Source organism: Ursus maritimus, unplaced genomic scaffold, assembly GCF_017311325.1.
Source record: "Ursus maritimus isolate PB19 unplaced genomic scaffold, ASM1731132v1 scaffold_6, whole genome shotgun sequence".
NCBI classification, from domain to species: Eukaryota; Metazoa; Chordata; class Mammalia; order Carnivora; family Ursidae; genus Ursus; species Ursus maritimus.
Window position 1 is genome coordinate 25054735 of NW_024426774.1, and position 19569 is coordinate 25074303.

The window sequence follows — 19569 nt, forward strand, 5'->3', positions numbered from 1 at the left end:
AACCATTCTATCATGTTTCTAACAGGAAGTCATCAATCTTAAAATCCCACTATACCTTCTCCTAAATGAAATTTAAGCAAAGGTTTGATATTCTTCCCATAGGATCACCAGAATTAAAAGTAGACAATGTTGTCATTCTATCCAAACCATTTTTGTTTTTTTCAATTCAAGGTCACTATTTCCTCTATGAATCTATGCCTGATTTGCTCTACTGGTCCTCCCACTAACCTATCTACCAATGTAATTCAAGATTTCACTCTATAACACATAGGACTTTCTACTCTAATTCTGTATTTGTTTACTAAACAGTAACTTATCCTTTAAGCATTCAAAGGGTAGGAATGGTTTCTACAACACAATTGCCAGCTACATGTAAAATAACTCATCAAAGTATAGAGAAATTTGCTTAACTGGTTTCTCTTTAGCCAGCTTTTTGGAGTGAGTGATGCTCTCCATTCCCATGTTAAAATAAAGTGGAACTCTTGAAGCTTGTAGACTACACTTTTTAGGAAACGCTCACATGATTGCAAGCTCCTCCCCAGGTTTGTGTGCATAACTAACAAAGGTCAATAGTGTTCTCCAGCTTACTTATGCCAGTTGCACTAGGTACTACCATTACATAATTAAATATTACATAAACCAATGAAATACAAACACATAATGCAAAAGGCATACAAAAATTTGGTGGAATGCTTTGGAAAGATTAAGTAAAAACTATCAAATTAGAGGCAGGTAAGATGACTGAAGGCTGGAGAAAAAAAATCATGAAAAAAGCATAGGATTCTACAAATTACTGCTTAAATGTCTAAAAGCATACTCTACTCTCAAAAAACCTGAGACTGAAATGTGCAGACCACACAATACAGGAGTGGTCTGAGGAAGAAAAATGATACAGAATTCCAATCAGAGAACCCAATCCCAGAGAAAAGACTGGAAAAGAAATATTAACAAGTTAATACAGAGTAACATGCTTAAGTTTAAAAAAAAAAAAAAACTGTTCAGTATCATTTATGATTCTCTACCATGACTCACTTTTTCATCTACCAACTAGATAAAAGGGCTTCTACTATACACACACGAGGGCAGACTGATCTTCCCCCAAAGAAAAATTTTAGAGCATTAGAGCAGAGGGTAATATAGCATTAAGGGAAAGTAATAGAGCATTAAGCTGGGTTTGAATCCCTGCCCCAAACTTATTTCCCCTATAACCTTGACCAAGTTAACAAAATCTCACTTTTCTCATCTAAAAATGAGGTATTAAAATTAAACCTAACTCACAAGTTTTTGAGGATTATATAACAATTCATGTATTTAGCATGGTGCCTGGCACATGATAAGTGCTCAGTTAAGTAGCATGTGCACTGCCAGCAAAAGATATGCCTATTCTCAGCTGTTACTTTAAAAAGTATCAATTTCAAGATTCAGTAATTTAAGCCCCAACCCAAAGATAATTCAATAGAACACCAGAAGTAATGTAGCGCTAGGCAGAGTAATGCATTACTTCTAAGTGGTCTTAACCAGAGGTGTCTATCAGAATGCCTTAAAAGAGTTTGGGTGTTGTTTTTTTTTTTAAGATTTTATTTATTTATTTGACAGAGAGAGAGACAGCCAGCGAGAGAGGGAACACAAGCAGGGGGAGTGGGAGAGGAAGAAGCAGGCTCATAGCAGAGGAGCCTGATGTGGGGCTCGATCCCATAACACCGGCATCACGCCCTGAGCCGAAGGCAGACGCTTAACGACTGAGCCACCCAGGCACCCCCTTAAAAGAGTTTTTGTCAAATTCAGAAGCCAGGCTCTATCACAACTTAAGCAGGCTCTCCAGGGCTATTTGTATATGAAATATATATGAAAAGTTCCCCAAGTGGCTCTGATGTGAATCATGGATGAAGAACTGCTGTAAGATGATAAAACTATTGATGCTTTAATAAAAAAAAAAAAAAAAATCACCCAATTAGTGCTTAATCAAATGTTAAAATACCACGAAAAAGACTTGGGCAGATTAATGTAGGAGTTAGCCAAATACCCAAAATGCATCTGATGGAATTAATATCTGTGGAAACTACTATATAAGCAAGAGATTCCAATCTTTGCAGGTTTTTCCTATGCAAATTATATAGATCTGCAATTTTAAATCGAAAGCATGTCACCTCCCCACAGTGTCACTCCTACTGAAATAAGCTTTTCCTGTATTAATGTGAACTATAACACATACCTCATCAGCATCAGGTCATACTCCAACTTTGCCTTCACATTTTAGCTTGGACACACATCTTTAATGTGCTTCCAAAGCAGGGTTTCTTTTCTCAAGTAAACTCTATGCCCAATGTGGGGCTCGAACTCATGATCCTGAGATCAAGAGTTGCCTGCTACCAACTGAGCCAGCCAGGTGCCCTGAAAGCAGGGTTTCTCAACCTTAGCACTAATTGATACTTTGAACTAGATAATTCTTGGGGATGCGTGGGGCATGCAGGTTGTCCCGTGTATTGTAAAGTATTTAGCAGCATTCCTGGCCATTACCCACTAGATGCCAGTAGAACTCCACCTTACTTCAGTTGTGACACCCAAAATGTTTCTAGACACTGCCAAATGTCCTCTGGGGTGAGAGGGCAAAGTCATTCCTCACTGAGAACCACTTCTCTTAATATTCTTCCTGCCTGGCTTTCCTCAGTTTTCTTTTTTCTGAGCTAATGAGTTATCTTAATTTTTTCATACAGGACAAAGTAAGCAGACCCCCAAAAAAGGATTCCCTGGTGTTTTTTATAGCCAAAAGAAGCAATGATGTGAACTCGCACAAATACTTCTCACGTAGCTATCAGCAACATATTGGCAGAACTTGGTGTGAATGCCATTCAAGCACTTACCAGCAGTGTGGTCTTGAGCAAGTCACTTAACCTCTCCAAATGTTTCCTCATCTGCAAATGGGAATAACAATATCTACTTTGTAGAGTTGCTATATTAAAGATAATTTAAGTAAAATAGTACTTACGCCTGATACATAGAATTGCAATAAAAGACAGCTGTTATTATATTACTACCATAAAGCTTTATAGCACACCCTCCACAATGCTTAAATCAATACTCCAACTTCATTGTGCATTACAGTCACCTGTGATGTTAAAAACAAGATGCCCAGATCCCACCCTCCAAGAGATCCAAAGACAATGCTGAGAAAAACTAGGTGAGATTTTTTTTAAGTTGAACTTGATTCTGGCGTATTGTAGCATTCTAAGACCCAAGAAAGAAGCAATTCATGAAAATAACTGAACCATATAAAATATTTGTCATATAGAACAAAAACTACTTTCAAATAATGACGTTTTAAGAGTTTATTTTGAAGATCATTTTAAAAACAAAGTTAAAGACAATCTGAGAAAAAAATTGCACAGAATACACTCATTAAATAAGTATGGTGATTAAATCAAAATAAGGGATATATGTTTTCTTCTGCAATTCCGGAAATAAGTTCTGTTGTCCTGAAGGTTCTTATACTTCCAAAAAGGGGGGGAAAATCATGGCAATTAAAGCTGCCCCTTAATCATGTAAATCTACAGTAGAAACCAAATTTTTCTGTTCTTCCCAATAAATCAGTTTCGATCTTCAAACTGTGCCTTGTTTTTTAAAAGATATGATGCTAGAAATTCAATGGGATTTGGTGGTCTGTAAGGGAAAAGAAATCCAAAATTTAGAAATTTATATTCTGAGTGTATTAATTTAAATGTATTATTCCACAACAAAAACACATCATTTTCACTTTAATTTTCATTTTAAACTCAAAGGCCATTTGTGGTAAATAACGGTAAATGAAACACGCAAGTCACATAGTTAAAAGAGACTGAAAGTTTTGTATGGCTTCAATCCAGTTATAAACACCATTCTAAAACACAAGTTTCAAAAATATAATTTTTGACAATGGGATGACAATTACCCAGGTGGTATAATGACTTAAAGGGGTCACCAGGGAGAATTCTGGGGTCCTGACAGTATTCAGTTTCTTGATCTGAGTGCAAGTTACATGGATAATGTTTGGATTCTGAAAATTCATCAAACCATACATCTACGATATGCACAATTTTTTCCACAGGTATTACCCTTCAATAAGAGTACAAAAACAATATAGGAAAATGGCTGTAGCATCACTGAGACAAGTGGATGAACGCCCAAAAAACTAATCAAAGGATTCAATATTCATTTGGACAAATAAGTTCCGGTATTTTTCTTTTTAAAAAGGCACCTCTAGGGACACCTGGGTGGCTTGGTCAGTTAAACGTCTGCCTTTGGCTCAGGTCATGATCCCGGGGTACTGGGATGGGGTCCCACATCATGCTCCTTGCTCAGCAGGGAGCCTGCTTCTCCCTCTGCCTGCCACTCCCCCTGCTTGTGCCCTGTCTCTCTCTCTCTCTCTGACAAATAAGTAAATAAAATCTTAAAAAAAAAAAAAGCACCTCTATTTTACTTCAAATACTTACATCAATAATAGTTCTAATACTGCTACCACTCAGTTCAACTGAGAAGTTAAACATATTTTAAAATTAAGAGGTGGTAAGGGCATCTGCGTGGCTCAGTCGGTTAAGCATCTGCCTTTGGCTCAGGTCATGATCCCAGGGTCCTGGGTCTCTGGTCAACAGAACACTGCATCTCCCTCTCCTTCTGCCTACTGCTCTGCCTACTCATGCTCTCTCTAAATAAATAAATAAATAAACAAACAAACAAATAAATAAATAAAATCTTTAAAAAAAAATTTAAGTGGTGGGAGAATGGGGAATTGGAGGAAAGTGGTCAAAAGGCACACACTTCCAGTTACAAAACGAATAAGCACCAGGGTTATGATGTATGACACAATGACCACAGCTAACACTGCTGTGTGATAGACAGCAAAGCTGTTGAGGGGAGGACCTAAGAGTTCTCATCACAAGGAGAATGTCTTTTTTTTTTTTTCCTTTTTATTGCATCTATGTGAGATGATGGATGTTAACTAAACCCATTGCAGTATCATTTCACAATATATGTAAATCAAACCACTATGCTGTATGCCTTAGGCTTATACAGTGATATATGTCAATTATTTCTCAATAAAACTAGGAAAAAATGTTAACAAAAGATATATTTCATATTTATCACTTTTCCATAAATTATTCTTGGTGAGAAAACAAGTCAAAAGTCGAAAGACGAAAAGTTGGGGGAATCAGCTATTTAAAATCCACTATGAAAAGGCATTATTTACAATTAATTTACAATGATCTCAAAACATTCCCTTAGCATTTTAAACAGTCTTTTGAACTGCCTAGACATAAACAATTTTTCACATATTTATGATTAATTTCATGAATAATTTTGCCATAATTCCTTACTTAAAAAGTGTATTTACTAACAGCATGTTACTTAAAAACTTCAAATTTTTCCTTCTAGCATTTAAAGCAATATTCATAATTCCCCTATATCAACCTTCTGTAGATAAAGAACAAAAAAATATACAAAAGATGCCCATATTTTAATTGACACTATTAAAGCAAAGACATATCCTGCAGTCATAAACAAATCCTATTCTATACATATAACCAACTTACAAAAACGTTTTTCTTATTGGATTTGCTTATACAAAAGAACTTAGGTAGAATTATGAGGAAAAAACGTACAGAAAAAAACTGTAATGTTGCCAACAAAGAAGTATAAATCAAAACAAGTTGGCAAGAAAAGTTCATAATAACACTCATGCTGATGAGGTTATGATAGTGGAAGAAATTGAAGGATAAACTTTTGGAGAGAAAAGTGATTTTATGTGTCAAACACTATAATAGTCATGTTCCTCAAACTAGCAAATCAACTCTTGGAAATTTATCATAAGAAAGTAATTAAGCAGGGGCACCTGAGTGGCTCATAGTCAGTTCTGCATCTGCCTTCAGTCCAGGCATGATCCCAGGGACCTACTCAGTGGGGTGCCTATTTCTCCCTCTACTTCTCCCCCTCCCCCCACCTTGTGCTCACTGGCTCCCACTCTCTCTCAAATAAATTAATAAAATCTTTTTTAAAAAGTAATTAAACAAAGGCAAAAGAGGCATAAAAACATATAAATTGCCAGCTAACCTACATCAACAAAGGAAATTGGACATAAGTGTTCAACAATGAGAAAATGGCTAAGTTAAATGCGGTACTGTTATAATTAAATTATAATCACAAAGACTATGCAGAGATATGGAAAGAGTTTTATGTTATAATATTAAGTAAAAGGGACATCTAAAATTACATGTATATTACATGTACAATTTACAAATATGTATATGATCTAAAACTAGTAGATAAATGAAAGTGTCTGAATTGTTGAGATTATGGCTTTTTTTTAAAACTCTAATATTCATAAATTCCTTATATTTTAAAAATAACACAACTAATGATATTCCTTTTTTTTTTTTTTTTTAACTAATGATATTTCAATTAGGAAAGTCTTTATTTAGCTTTCTCTGGTAACTCCATTCGCTAGACACTATTATCTTACCTTTCTTTTGCAAGCACAGCAAGTCCCTGTAATAAAATAGGCACAACTGTCTGATCCAAGTAGGCACGAGTTGGCAAAGACTGGAGATCCACTTTCTGTTTTGATGACTTTTCTGCATTTATCTTCTCATTGTCTACTATCCTCTAGTGGATTCAAAAAACATGCATGTATATTACAAATGACTAGATTATCTTGAGTGCTAAACAAAAATTAATGGAAATACAACACTAATAGGAAAGACAAATCGATGACTAGAACGCTGATATTGAACAGCAAATCTCTGCCAAAATAAAATCAGACCCATCTCTAAAATCCATTTAAACCTTTTCTCTCTGAAGGCAACATAGTATCTCATTCTTTTATTTACTTGCTTTAATTAAGTAGGCTCCACACCCAATGTGGGGCTTGAACTCATGAGCCTGAAATCAAGCATGGCACACTCTACAGACTTGAGTCAGCCACACACTCCAGTATCTCCATCCTACTCTACTCCTTCTCCCTTTCCTTCTGCCTGTTTAGGGGTAAATACAAGTGCTTTCTCTTTTTTTCATAAGAATACCTTCTTACACTATGCTTCAAAAAATCTGGACATGACACTAAGTAGCACTGAATCACACTGAGAAAGTTAGACCTGTTTCAATTCTTTCATCACAGACAGTATCAAGGACAAAGACTCACTTTGGTACTAATAGGTCTGTAACACTTCTGTAACATTTGCTACACTCTTTTCTTAACAGAGAGAGCAGGCTGCAGGCTCAGAGCTTTCTAATGGCAAAAGAATGTAGCTAAAATTTATTACCACCATTTTGTATTCACTGTTTTCATTCTTATGGTTATCCTCTATCAAAAATGAGAATGCTTTTCCATTTGTTTTTTAAAGAAATGCATTTGTGACTTTTAAAAGTGAACAGAATCAAGAAAAAATACTAAGTAAATGACAGCCAAAAAATGGGGGAAATTACTAATATGGAAAAGATCATTAATGTGATATTTAAATGATGTTTAAGAAACAACTTATACTTTCTACCCATAAGAAACCCCAAATTTTAGGTCTTTGACATAGATTTATCTGACATCCAGAGCACCAAAAACTGCTTTATTGAAAAACTTTGCATTCTTTTACAAATAAACCATTTTAGAAATTTAGAAATAAGTGGCTATCTATAAGGCAAAACACTACTAAGAACATTTTCATTTAAATGAATTTTGGGGGGAGCCTGGGTGGTTCAGTCAGCTAATTGGCTAAGCAGCTGCCTTCACCTTAGGCCATGGGTCCTGAGACGGAGCCCTGCATCAGGCTCCCCGCTCATCAGGGAGTCAGCTTCTCCCTCTCTCTCTGACCCTCCCCCCTGCTTGTGCTCGTGTTCACTCTCTTTCTCTAATGAATAAATTTTTAAAAATAAAATAAAATAAAAACAAATGAACTTTAGGGCACCTGGCTGGCTCAGCTGGTGGAGCATGCAACTCTTTTTTCTTTTTTTTTTAAGATTTTATTTATTTATTTGGCAGAGAGAGACGGTAAGAGAGGGAACACAAGCAAGGGGAGTATGAAGGTGAGAGACAGGAACACAAGCAAGGGGAGTGTGAAAGGGAGAAGCCGGCTTCCCGCTGAGCAGGGAGCCCGGATGTGGGGCTCGATCCCAGGACCCTGGGATCATGACCTGAGCCGAAGGCAGATGCTTAATGGCTGAGCCATCCCTGGAGCATGCAACTCTTGACCCCGGGGTTGTGGGTTCAAGCCCCACATTGGACGTAGAGATTACTTAAAAATGAAATCATTTTTTAAAAAATGAGCTTTAACTTCAATCAAACTCAAACTGGATATGAGGCAACAACAAAAAAACATTTTCTAGACTTAATTTTTTAGACAATTTTATTTTGTAAAAAGTGGTAAAAAAAAAAAAAAAAACTTCAATCATATACCTACAATTTATATATACCATGGTTTCCAAAGATAGTTTCCACAACTATGTCTGCCAACTATTCTAACTTTGCTCATTTTTCCATCTTATTTTGAGACTTACAAGACAATAATGTTCTGTATTTAACTAATGGTAAAATAGTTATTTGTTCATGGATTAAGAAATGTATTGTTCCCTGGTAAATTCCAACAGATAATACCCATATATGACAAAAACTAGTCAGTTACATGACATTCTAATGCCTTCAATAAGGAACAGCAACACTTGAACAACTCCTCTAGATCTTATAATAAACCCCTTGGCCAAATCCTCTAATTTTTTTTTCTTTCAAATATTTAATGAATATCCACTATGTGCCAACTGCCAGGCTTAATTTTAGTTAAGCCCAAATCCTGAATTAATCTAAAAAAATATATCTCCAAATTACTCCCCCTAAAAGGTAGAAGGTGTTAATGGTGTACAATAATCACAAACATGGGGAAAAAAATAAGGTGAGCCCTAGGATTGTCCCAGCTTACTGCTTCCTGCCTAGAAAACTTATAGGATTTAATGTAGAACCAAAGCAGAGCCCAGCAGTCTCCCTGAGCTGAGAAGACAGACTTGAAACTTCAGGGAGGTCAAGACAACTAGAATTTGCAGGACAGAGTACTGCAGAGTGCATGGAGAGGAGAGAGATACATAGAAAGAGACTAAAGAGACTGCCTAGCAGTCTTCAGATGAATACAGTGCATGCATAACAGTAAACTACCAAAAGCCAAGGAAAAAAACACCTGGAATGAGCAGGAGACATAATCCCTGCAGCTCATACAAGGCCAGGAATAGTTTATGTTCCTGTGACCCAAAATTGGAAAACTGTAATACGTGGAGCACTGGGGGAGATGAAAGGGGCAGATACTAGGCCTAAATTAAAGGCTGGTCTTGTCCTACCTAACAAAGCTTAAAGCAAACCTCAAAAGAATCAAATTGTTTCTCAGTAACTTTAGTGTGGCCTAGAACAAGGCTCAAGAATGTCTGAAAGAATACAAAAATAACCAGTACCCAACAAGGTAAAATGCACAATGCCCTCCAATAAGAAATCACCACATAGGCAAAGAAGCAGGATATACTACCCATATTGAGGAAAAAATTCAATCCACAGATATAGACTCAGAAATGATACAGATGATAGAATAGGCAATGCCATTAACCAGTTATTACAACATCTTCCACATCTTCAAGAAGGGAGAGGAAAACATAAGTAAATCAAGTTTACAGAGTACTTAAAAATATTTAAAGAAATAATGGCTGAAATTTTCCCAAATTTCATAAAAACTCTAAACCCACAGACCCAAGAAACTCGATGAATCCTAAGCACAACACACATATTTTTTTAAAAAACTACACAAAGACATATCATAATCGAATCATTTAAAAACTGTAATAAAATTGTAAAAGCACCAAAAGAAGACACATTAAGTATGAAGAAGCAAAGAAAGAAGTGACTGCAGATTTCCTGTCAGAAACAATGTCAGCCAACAAGACAGTGAAGCAAATCTATACCCAGCAAAAATATCTCAGGAATAAAGACAAAAAAAAAAAAAAAAAAAAAAAAAAAAAAAGAATAGGACAAAATAATGACTTTTTAAACATTCAGAAGCTTGAAGAATTCCTTACCGGCAGACCTACACTACAAGAAATGTTAAAAGAAGCCCTTAAGGCAGAAGGAAATCTGGATCTACACAAAAGAATGAAGAGTTAAGGGGTGCTTGGGTGCCTCAGTAAATTAAACATCTGCCTTTGGCTCAGGTCATGATCACGGGGTCCCAGGATCGAGTCCCACATTGAGCTCCTTGCTCAGCGGACAGCCTGCTTCTCCCTCTCCCTCTGCTGCTCCCCCTGTTTGTGCATGCATGTGCTCACTCTCACTCTCTCTGTCAAATAAATGAATAAAATCTTAATTTAAAAAAAAGAATGAAAAGTCAAGATGGCAAATATGGTAAATGGTACATATGTGGGTAAATGTGAAATATTCCTTTCCACTATTGTTTAAATCTCTTTAAAGATTATTAACCCTTTAAAGAAAAAATAAAAATAATGAATTACAGGATTTATAACATAAGTAGAAGTAAAATATGTAATAACAGTACAAAGGCCAGTTGAGAGAAAATGGGAGAATACTGTTATAAGGTTGTTTGTTTTTAAGATTTATTTATTTATTTTGTGAGAGAGAACAAGCAGGGGGAAGGGCAGAGGAAGAGAATCTTTCAAGCAGAGTCCCTGCTGAGCAAGAAGCCTGACTGAAGGCTGGATCCCACAACCCAAGAGATCATGACTTAAGCTGAAACCAAGAGTCTGACGCTCAACTGACTGAGCCACCCAGGCGTCCTTGTTGTAAGGTTCTTATACTATACACAAAAAGAAATAATACCACTTTAAGGTAAATTGTGAAGTTAGACTCACATGCTAAAAACTATAAAGCAAGCACCTAAAAAGAAATTAGAACTTTTAAGCCAATAAAAGGAAATAAAACGGAATAAGAGAAAAAGCAGCAGCAGCTATAGAGTAGTGGTTTCCAGACTTTCAAATACCACAACAAATTAAAAATTACACAATGAACAAAGGGACTAACACAGGAATGTTAACTCTATTTTGCTAAGTAAAAACTTACAAATAAATAAACTATTATTTTACTACCACCATTAATTCATAAAGAATGGGCATTTTAAAATTATAGAAGCAGGAGGACCAATCACCAAACAATGTATCATTATCAAACACTCCCTCCGCTCTCATTTTTTTTCTCACTTTACCATGGAAATTGGTCTGAGGACTTGAGAGAAAGCCTTTGGGAATCACTGCTCTACTTATCATGACTGTGCCTTCATATACAAGCACCATCAGGAAAAGACTGCTAATGGGGTGCCTGGGTGGCTCAGTCATTAAGCGTTGCCTTCCACTCAGGGCATGATCTCAAGGTCCTGGGATCAAGCCCCGTGTCAGGCTCCCTGCTCAGCGGGAAGCCTGCCTCTGCCTCTCACACTCCCCCTGCTTGTGTTCCCTCTCTCGCTGTCTCTCTCTCTGTGTCAAATAAAAAAAATCTTTAAAAAATATAAATACATTCATATATATATGTATATATATACATATATATACATATATACGTATATATACATATATATACGTATATATATACATGTATACATATATATATATATATACGTATATATATGACTGCTGATGTCTATAAAGAAGTTTCTTGAATGAATAGAACACAAAGTGGTGTAGAGGGTCTTCACCAGTTTCAATTAAAGACTACATTATGAAAAGAAGTTCTCTTAATACTGATATCAAACCCAGAAGCATTTCTAGCAATTTCATAAGGCACAGAGTGGTCATTCCACATGCCAGGGAACTCAAGATCATCAACACAATTTAACTGTACCTCAAAAATGTCAACCTGCCTGGGTTTAACACAGCCTTCCACTTACTTCCTGGTGACTTTACACAAGTTCCTCAACTTCTCTGAGCTTTATAGGACTGAAGATACATGCAAATTACTTAGCAGTGTGCCGGGCACACAGTAAAAGTAAAGAGATACTAGCAGCTGTTCCTATTATTACTCTTCTTGGAAATACTCCCGTTCTGCATTTACCCAAACTTAATCACTGGCAATGTCTTCCACCTCCTCCCCCAATAAAACACACACATCTCCCTGAAACCTCTATTTTCCTAACCAATCCCACCCAGCTTTGGCTAATGCATTTGTCCTAGCATTCACTCATTCACTTACAAAACAACTTCTACTTTTAAACAACCACCTCCTCGCACTTATATGAAAAATCGCTAAATCTTTTGTATGTTTTTTACATGTATTCTTTGAATTCAGACTTAACTGTGTAAGGCAAAAACAATGTCTATTACGTGTTAAAGCTTCCAATGGCATCTACTACTAAACGCAAAGAAATCAACATTTATTAAATGTTGACTGCACCAGCACACTATTCTGCTACGAAGACAACGGGTGCCAATTTTAATGTGCAGTTTTTCCAAAACATATCCCAACAGATTCATTAATACCCACCAAGCAAAACGATTCCGTCTCCATTAGTAACGCATGTTTGTTTTCTTTATATCACTTTCAGAAGTTCAACCTCTTGACTCAAAACTAATTTGAACGTCTGTATACCACAAAGTATTAGTACTGCTAATAAAACAGGCTACCCATAATTTGATACTATTTAGTTCATGCTGATAAAGTTTTCCCTTGTGCAAAGTAACCTAGTAAAAATGGATCCCAAGTTTTCTCCAGCTTATGAAAGACGTTCAGATACGGCATAAGAACTGAGCGAATTACCTCGACATTGTCTGTGAGACCGTACTCAGAGTGAGGGTTTTCTGCAACCTACAAAACAAAACACAGGTCACTGAGACGTGAGCCACCCCTTCTTGTTGCACACCGCCACCCTGAAGCCAGGGCCTCCTGGTACCTGCGTCTGGCCCTCCAGCATCTGCTCTGGCTCCATGGCGGACCCTGCAAGTCACAATCCCCGGAAACCAGTCTTGGAAAACAAGAAGAACCGTGAGTTACCCGGGAGATTTCAACACGAAGATGCCAGGATGGAGTCCAGCCCAGCCCCCGACCCCGCCCCTCACCCCCACCTGGGCGCGGGAGCACCCGGAGCAGTAGAGGAGCAAGGTGGGACAGTCCAAGACAGGGCGCCCGCATCAGGTCCGGAAGCTCCGCACTTGTCCCAAGAACCTAGAAGAAGTGGGAAAGGGGGAAAGGGAGCTGATTACCCGCGCCCAAGCCGCTGGTTCTTAAGAGCCCTGCACCGCGCCACCAACTCCCAGCACAAACCGCTTCAGCCGTAAGTGACGGATGTCGCACAACCGCCGCGCCTGCGCAGAACTCCCCAGCGGGTCTGGGGCGGGAGGGATTGGGACCTGATTTGAGTCTCCATTACCCTCTACGGTTAACAGAGTGTCCTGGCCAAAACCTGGCCCCGGAGGTTGCGGGAGACTAGTTCTTCAACCTGCCTACCCAAGGCAAGCGCCCCCCCAGCTGCAGACCCAGTGACCACCGCAGTTGGCAAGGGTTCGGCCCGCGCAGCTGTCAGTGCTGCCTGAAAGCTTCTGCGGAAGCGAAATCACCCATTCGCTGGGTGGTTCTTACAAAAAAAAAAAAAAATCGACCTACGCTGAGCAGTCTACGAAAGAATGTCAATGTTTTTACTCTAAAAAGGTGGGGGAAGAAGCAGTGTTTGGGGATTTCATGGTAAGCTTAAATCTATGAATATGAGATGTTAATGATACCATACATTTGTATCAAAGATTGCAAAAAGCAACTGGTTTTCCAAAGTGTGATACTGTTGATCCTATTGTATTTGTAAAAAACACAAAGGATAATTTGCCTCCTACATACTATTCGTAAATAGCAAACAGGATTGTTTTAATTACAATAAATTCTATTTATTTTAATGTAAATACAAGCCACCCAGGCACCCCTGATATCTTTTAATTTTAAGATACCCAGAGCCATTCCATGTTAATCTATGTTGAAACCATTTCTCTCTCTCTCTCTCTCTCTCTCTCTCTCTTTCTTTTGGTAATCTCTACCCCCAACAAGGGGCTAGAACTCATGACCCTAAGATCAAGAGTCATATACTCTACTGAATGAGCCAGCCAGACACCCTGAAACCTTTTCTCTTCTTAAAGACAAACATGGGCACCAAAATAAAAATTGGTACTTATGCCACACATTTTTAATACCAGATTATTGTGTAAAGTGTTTTTCTTTATAGTATCACTCTCAGAATGCATTGCTGAGGTATTCATATATAAGACAGTACAGAAAAAAAATTGAATTAGAAGTCCAACTAGGTCCAGGTACCCTGTGAAGTGATTTACATATTCTACCATATAATACTGTAATCCCCTTGTAAGGTAGATACAATTATCCCCATAAAATAAGATGATAAAAATTGATTCAGAAAATTGTCAGGGAGCCTGACAGTCAGTTAAGCATCCGACTCTTGATTTCAGCTCAGGTCTTGATCTCAGGGTCATGAGTTCAAGCCCCAGGCTGGGCTCCACACCGGGCATGGAGCCTACTTAAAGAAAAAAGAAAAGAAAATTGTAACATAGTGTCACATATTTATATGGCTAGCTGAAATTTCTTTTTCTTTCTTTCTATATTTCTTTCTTTCTTAATTTATTTGAGAGAGCACAGAAGGAGAGTGAAAGGGAGAAACATACTCCCCACTGAGCAGAGAGCCTGACATGGGGCTCGATCCCAGGACCCTGAGCCAAAGGCAGATGCTCACCCAACCAAGCCACCCAGGCACCCCTTTTTTTAAAGATTTTATTTTATTTTTTTAAAGATTTTATTTATTTATTTGACAGAGATAGAGACAGCCAGCGAGAGAGGGAACACAAGCAGGGGGAGTGGGAGAGGAAGAAGCAGGCTCATAGCGGAGGAGCCTGATGTGGGGCTCGATCCCATAATGCCAGGATCACACCTGAGCCGAAGGCAGACGCTTAACCGCTGTACCACCCAGGTGCCCCTAAAGATTTTATTTATTTGAGGGGCGCCTGGGTGGCTCAGTCGTTAAGCATCTGCCTTTGGTTCAGGTCATGATCCCAGGATCCTGGGAATTAAGCCCAACATCAGGCTCCCTGCTCAGCGGGGAAGCCTGCTTCTCCCTCTCCCACTCTGCTTGCTTGTGTTCCCTCTCTTGCTGTGTCTCTCCCTGTCCAATAAATAAATAAAATCTTTAAAAAAAAATCTTATTTATTTGAAAGAGAGAGTGAGAGAGCACAAGCCAGGAGGAGACGCAGAGGGAGAAGCAGGCTCCCCCGCAGGGAGCCTGACGTGGAGCTTAATCCCAGGACCCTGGGATCATGACCTGAACCAAAGGCAGACGCTTAACCAACTGAACCACCCAGGTGCCCCATGGCTAGTTGAAATATCAACCAAGATCCACCTAATCCCAAAGATTATGCTTCTGGCTATGCATAAATGGAGAACAAATGTATCAGTTGGTGTGCTTTGGGATTCCAGTAACAAATCCCAACTTCAGTTTGTTAAACACGCAGGACTCTGAATAACAACTGAAAATCCCAGTAGTAAAGTGGGTAAACCTTATCTAACAAGGTTTAGTTGTGGCTTTTATACTGTTTCTCTACAATGTTCTTACCTTCATCTCTTCTATATATCAGCTTCCTTCTCAGGTGGCTTTCTCATGGTGAAGAGATCATTGCTAGAAGTACTCAGGACAACATGCTTTCTTTTTCATATTCAAAGATAGAAAGCGTCACTTCTCTTAGGTCTGCCCATGTGCCAAAAGTCTGAACTGTGCTTTGATATGTCCATCTTGAATCAGTTATTTTTATAAGGTGGATGTCATGTGCTGACTAGCACAGACCTGAATTACTACTGCCCATTCAACAATGACAAGGATGTGACCTGGTAGTAGTTGACCCCACCCAAATTGTGTGAACACTATGTAATGAGAGAGGATTGGTTTTACAAGAGAAAACCTTAGAATGGGTCGGAAAGGGAAAGAAAGGGAATGGATGCTGAATAGTCAGCCAAAAAATATCACTGTTGGGGTGCCTGGGTGGCTCAGTCGGTTAAGTGCCCAACTCTTGATTTTGGCTCAGGTCATGATCTCATGGTTTGAGATTGAGCCCCATGACAGGCTCCATGTGTGGAGCTTGCTTAGGATTCTCTCTCCCTCTGCCCCTCCCCACTCTCTCTCTCTCAAAAAAAAAAAAAAAATCACTACTGAATGTTACATAAAGAGTTTAATATAGCTTACCATAAAAGGGATAAACTAAAACAGCATTTTCACTTTAACACAGCATTTCTACTTCTAGGACTTTATCCTATGTCCTATAGAAATACAAAAATGTATGAATAGAAGGATACTTATCATAGTTTTTAGCAGGAAAAGATTGGGAATAGGTTAAATTATGATATCTCAATACAATGGGCTAGTGTGTAACCACTGGAAAAATTGTAATAGGTCTATAGATACTGGTATGAAAAAGATCTGTTACATAATTTTACGTGAAAAAATGCATGTTGCAGGAAAATCTCTTTAGTAAGAATCTGGTTTTGCATGTATATATTTGTATGTGCATAGCAAAAAACCTGGAGAGATATAAAGCAAAATATTAAGAGGGAAAATGCTGAGGTAAAGTTTTTGCTTTTTCCAAACTTGCACATTGCTCAAACTTTTTTTCCCCCCAAAAGCATGAATTTGCTTTAAAATAAAAAGGGTAGGGGCACCTGGGTGGCTCAGTCAGTTAAGCATCCAACTCTTGATTTCAGCTCAGGTCATGATCTCAGGGTAGTGGGATCAAGTCCCCTGTTGGGCTCACACTAGGCTTGGAGCCTGCTTGGGATTCTCTCTCTCTCCCTTTCCCTCTCCCCTCCCCCAATCCCATTTACATGCTCTCAACCCCTCTAAATAAATAAATAAATAATAAAATAAAATAAAAAGGGTAAAAACATTCAGATAAGTTTTCTGTAATTGGAAAATATGTAGTTTATTACACATAACGCATGAAGTATTAGGGAAGAATATTTATGTGAATAATGAGTCTAATCGGTTCTTTGATAGTATTAAAAGAAAAATCTTCCAGTTCATCCTTCCCTTCACCCAAGTATTCATGGGCAGTGTTCAGAAGACAGTTAACAGAGCAGGCTGAGACTGCTGTCCTGAGGAAGGCCTGCTTGCAAGGTTGGTTCGTATCTGGGAATTTGAATGATAAACAGTTCCCTACACAAATATAAAACTTTCCTTAAATGATGAGAGTGGCTTAAACTGTGCAAACACTATGGTTTCTTTTAAACACCTGCTTTCCTTCTAGGAGTCTGGAATTTTGGTATATCTTAATCAGAGGGTGCCTACATGGTCAATCCCAGTAAAAACCAAGCACTGAGTTTCTGATGAGAGTCGTGGTAGACAGTATTACACACATGTTGTTAGAATTCGTTACTGGAGGAATTAAGTGTGTCCTGTGTGACTCTATTGAGAGAAGACTCTTGGAAGTTGGCACTTAGTTTTCTCCAGAGTTTGCCCCATGTGCCTTTTCCCTTTGCTAATTTTGCTTTGTATCCTTTTGCTGTAATAAATCATAGCTCTAAGTATGACTATATTCTGAGTCCTGTGAGTCCTGGCAAATCACCAAGAAGGTGTTCTTAGGGAACTCTCGGGGAATTTAAGATAAATATAAACTTTTATCTTTGTTCATTTATATTAGATATACATACATATATGTGATACATTTAAATGACAATGTAAGATAATAGCTGATTAAAGATTAAGTTGAATGATATAGAACACAAATTCTGAAGAAGTTCAGATGAGGTTGAGAAATATTGTTAAGTAGGGGTCTTTGGAGCAGTATTAACAAAGAATAAGTATTTAAGCAATGCTGGGAGGAGCAGGAGGCCATAATACAGACTGAAACACTAACAAGGAGAGTAAATGGAGAAACTTAGGCATCCCTACCAGAATTTAGGATTTGAGCTTACCTGACGAGGTGGAGAGGAAGATCTCAAGGATAAAGAAGGCTTTCTGAAACCACTGCAGTTGGTAGAAACCACTCTTGAAAACAGATAGCTCCGTTTATGTGCCCCAACATTCACCTGGTGCTACCAGTTCTCATTACCCTGCTTTTCATGTATGCTGGAGTAAGCATGCCCTGCCCACCATAAATACAGAAATGTAATACTATATTTCTATAACCAAGTACTTAGAGTGATGATTGAATATACCCTCTGAGAATCTAGACTGCTATTCTAGGTTATTCATTTCAAATTCTGTATTAACTGCCTCTTCCTATGCCTCCTCAGCATCATAGCTTTAAAAATCAAGTTGAGCAGGTTAGGTAACAATTTATACTCTTACACCTACTACTATTTCAAAACCATGAGCTCATTCACACTTCCACTAGGAACAAATCCTCTGGAAACGAGAGAATCTCAAACTGGTGTCTCAGTTTTGTTTTGGTTTGTTTGTTTTTAAATTTTGAGCCAATATCCCCTCAGCCATGAATTTCACATAAAAATTCAGAATTCTGGTTTCTCTTGATACCAGTACACCACACATTCTTGAAAAGCAAAAATCAGCTAGAGCTAAGTAACAGCTGTCCCATTTAATAAAGGGATGCTACTCTCCAATTTTTCATAATCTTTATCACTCATATCATACGTATATTTTTGAATTCCCCAGCCACACCTGGAACTCCTGTATATGCCGCACCACTGTTGCTAGTTGCTACTTGAGTTTTTAAGCTACTATATCAGACAATAAATCTGATTTTATTCCTTACTATAATCTTGGCACCTTACTCATTGCCTGGCATGCTGTCTGTGCTTTATACCTATTTGTTGAACAAATAAATGAATAATATGTACCACAGTGTGAACTCAAAGAAGAGAAATAATTGCCCACAATTATGTTTTTGCTTAGTAACACAACTATAGGATAATAATCCCCCAATTGTTACTCTACTCCTCCCTTACCTCCAACCATGTCTTCCATTTCTCTCTTGTTTTCTGCCTTTTTCAAAATCAGTAATCTCTTGGTTCTAAGTGTGCCATTTTAATTTGCTTTTAATTGAAAAGAGGTCCTTAATATCTGTCATTGGTCTCTACTTCAAATAATCCAGCATCTCTCAAGCTGAAGGTTTGAGGAGTTCCTTAGAAGAAAAGTAGGGCTAAAATAGCCCTGGTGATAGTCACTTGGTAAATAAATTAATGGGTTAAAGTGATAAGGTGACCAAATGTCCTGGATTAGTTAGCACAGTACTCAGCTCCTCCTTTTTGTCCTGGTAAAACTGGCCCAGATTCCCTTTGAGATTAAGTGTCCTGCAAGTTCTTACCATCTGAAAACTGGGAGGCCGTCACACTGTAGGTTAAGTGACAGGCTAGGATCTTCAGTCCAGGTGGACTATAAGGCCAGGATCACAGCCAGGCACTATTTCTCTTGAAGCAGATTTAGGAAGAGGTCACTTCAGAAAATGGGTTTGTCTGGGACATAATTCCAAGAGGCAGGAGATGTGAATTCAGATGACTTAAAATTGAATTCCCAGCAAAGTCTGATTTCTGAAACAACACTGTATGTATAAAAGACAGAAAGAAAATTTACTGAGGCCTCTTTTTTT

General features: G+C 38.1%; 1 protein-coding gene across 2 annotated transcripts; it reads right to left on the bottom strand.

Annotated features, from left to right (window-relative positions):
- Positions 1 to 3311: 3311 nt before the first annotated feature.
- Positions 3312 to 13297, bottom strand: DPY30 (dpy-30 histone methyltransferase complex regulatory subunit). 2 transcript variants are annotated; one of them, XM_008700255.2, is made up of 5 exons: positions 13189 to 13297; positions 12879 to 12950; positions 12746 to 12793; positions 6491 to 6633; positions 3312 to 3657 (listed from the first exon to the last, which is right to left on the bottom strand). In XM_008700255.2, exons 2-5 carry the CDS (start codon positions 12912 to 12914, stop codon positions 3585 to 3587), a joined length of 300 nt encoding a protein of 99 aa, XP_008698477.1. In that variant the 5' UTR covers positions 12915 to 12950; positions 13189 to 13297; the 3' UTR covers positions 3312 to 3584. The 2 variants fall into 2 exon arrangements, with proteins under 2 accessions (XP_008698477.1, XP_008698476.1); XM_008700254.2 differs by having other exon boundaries at positions 13051 to 13193.
- Positions 13298 to 19569: the final 6272 nt, after the last annotated feature.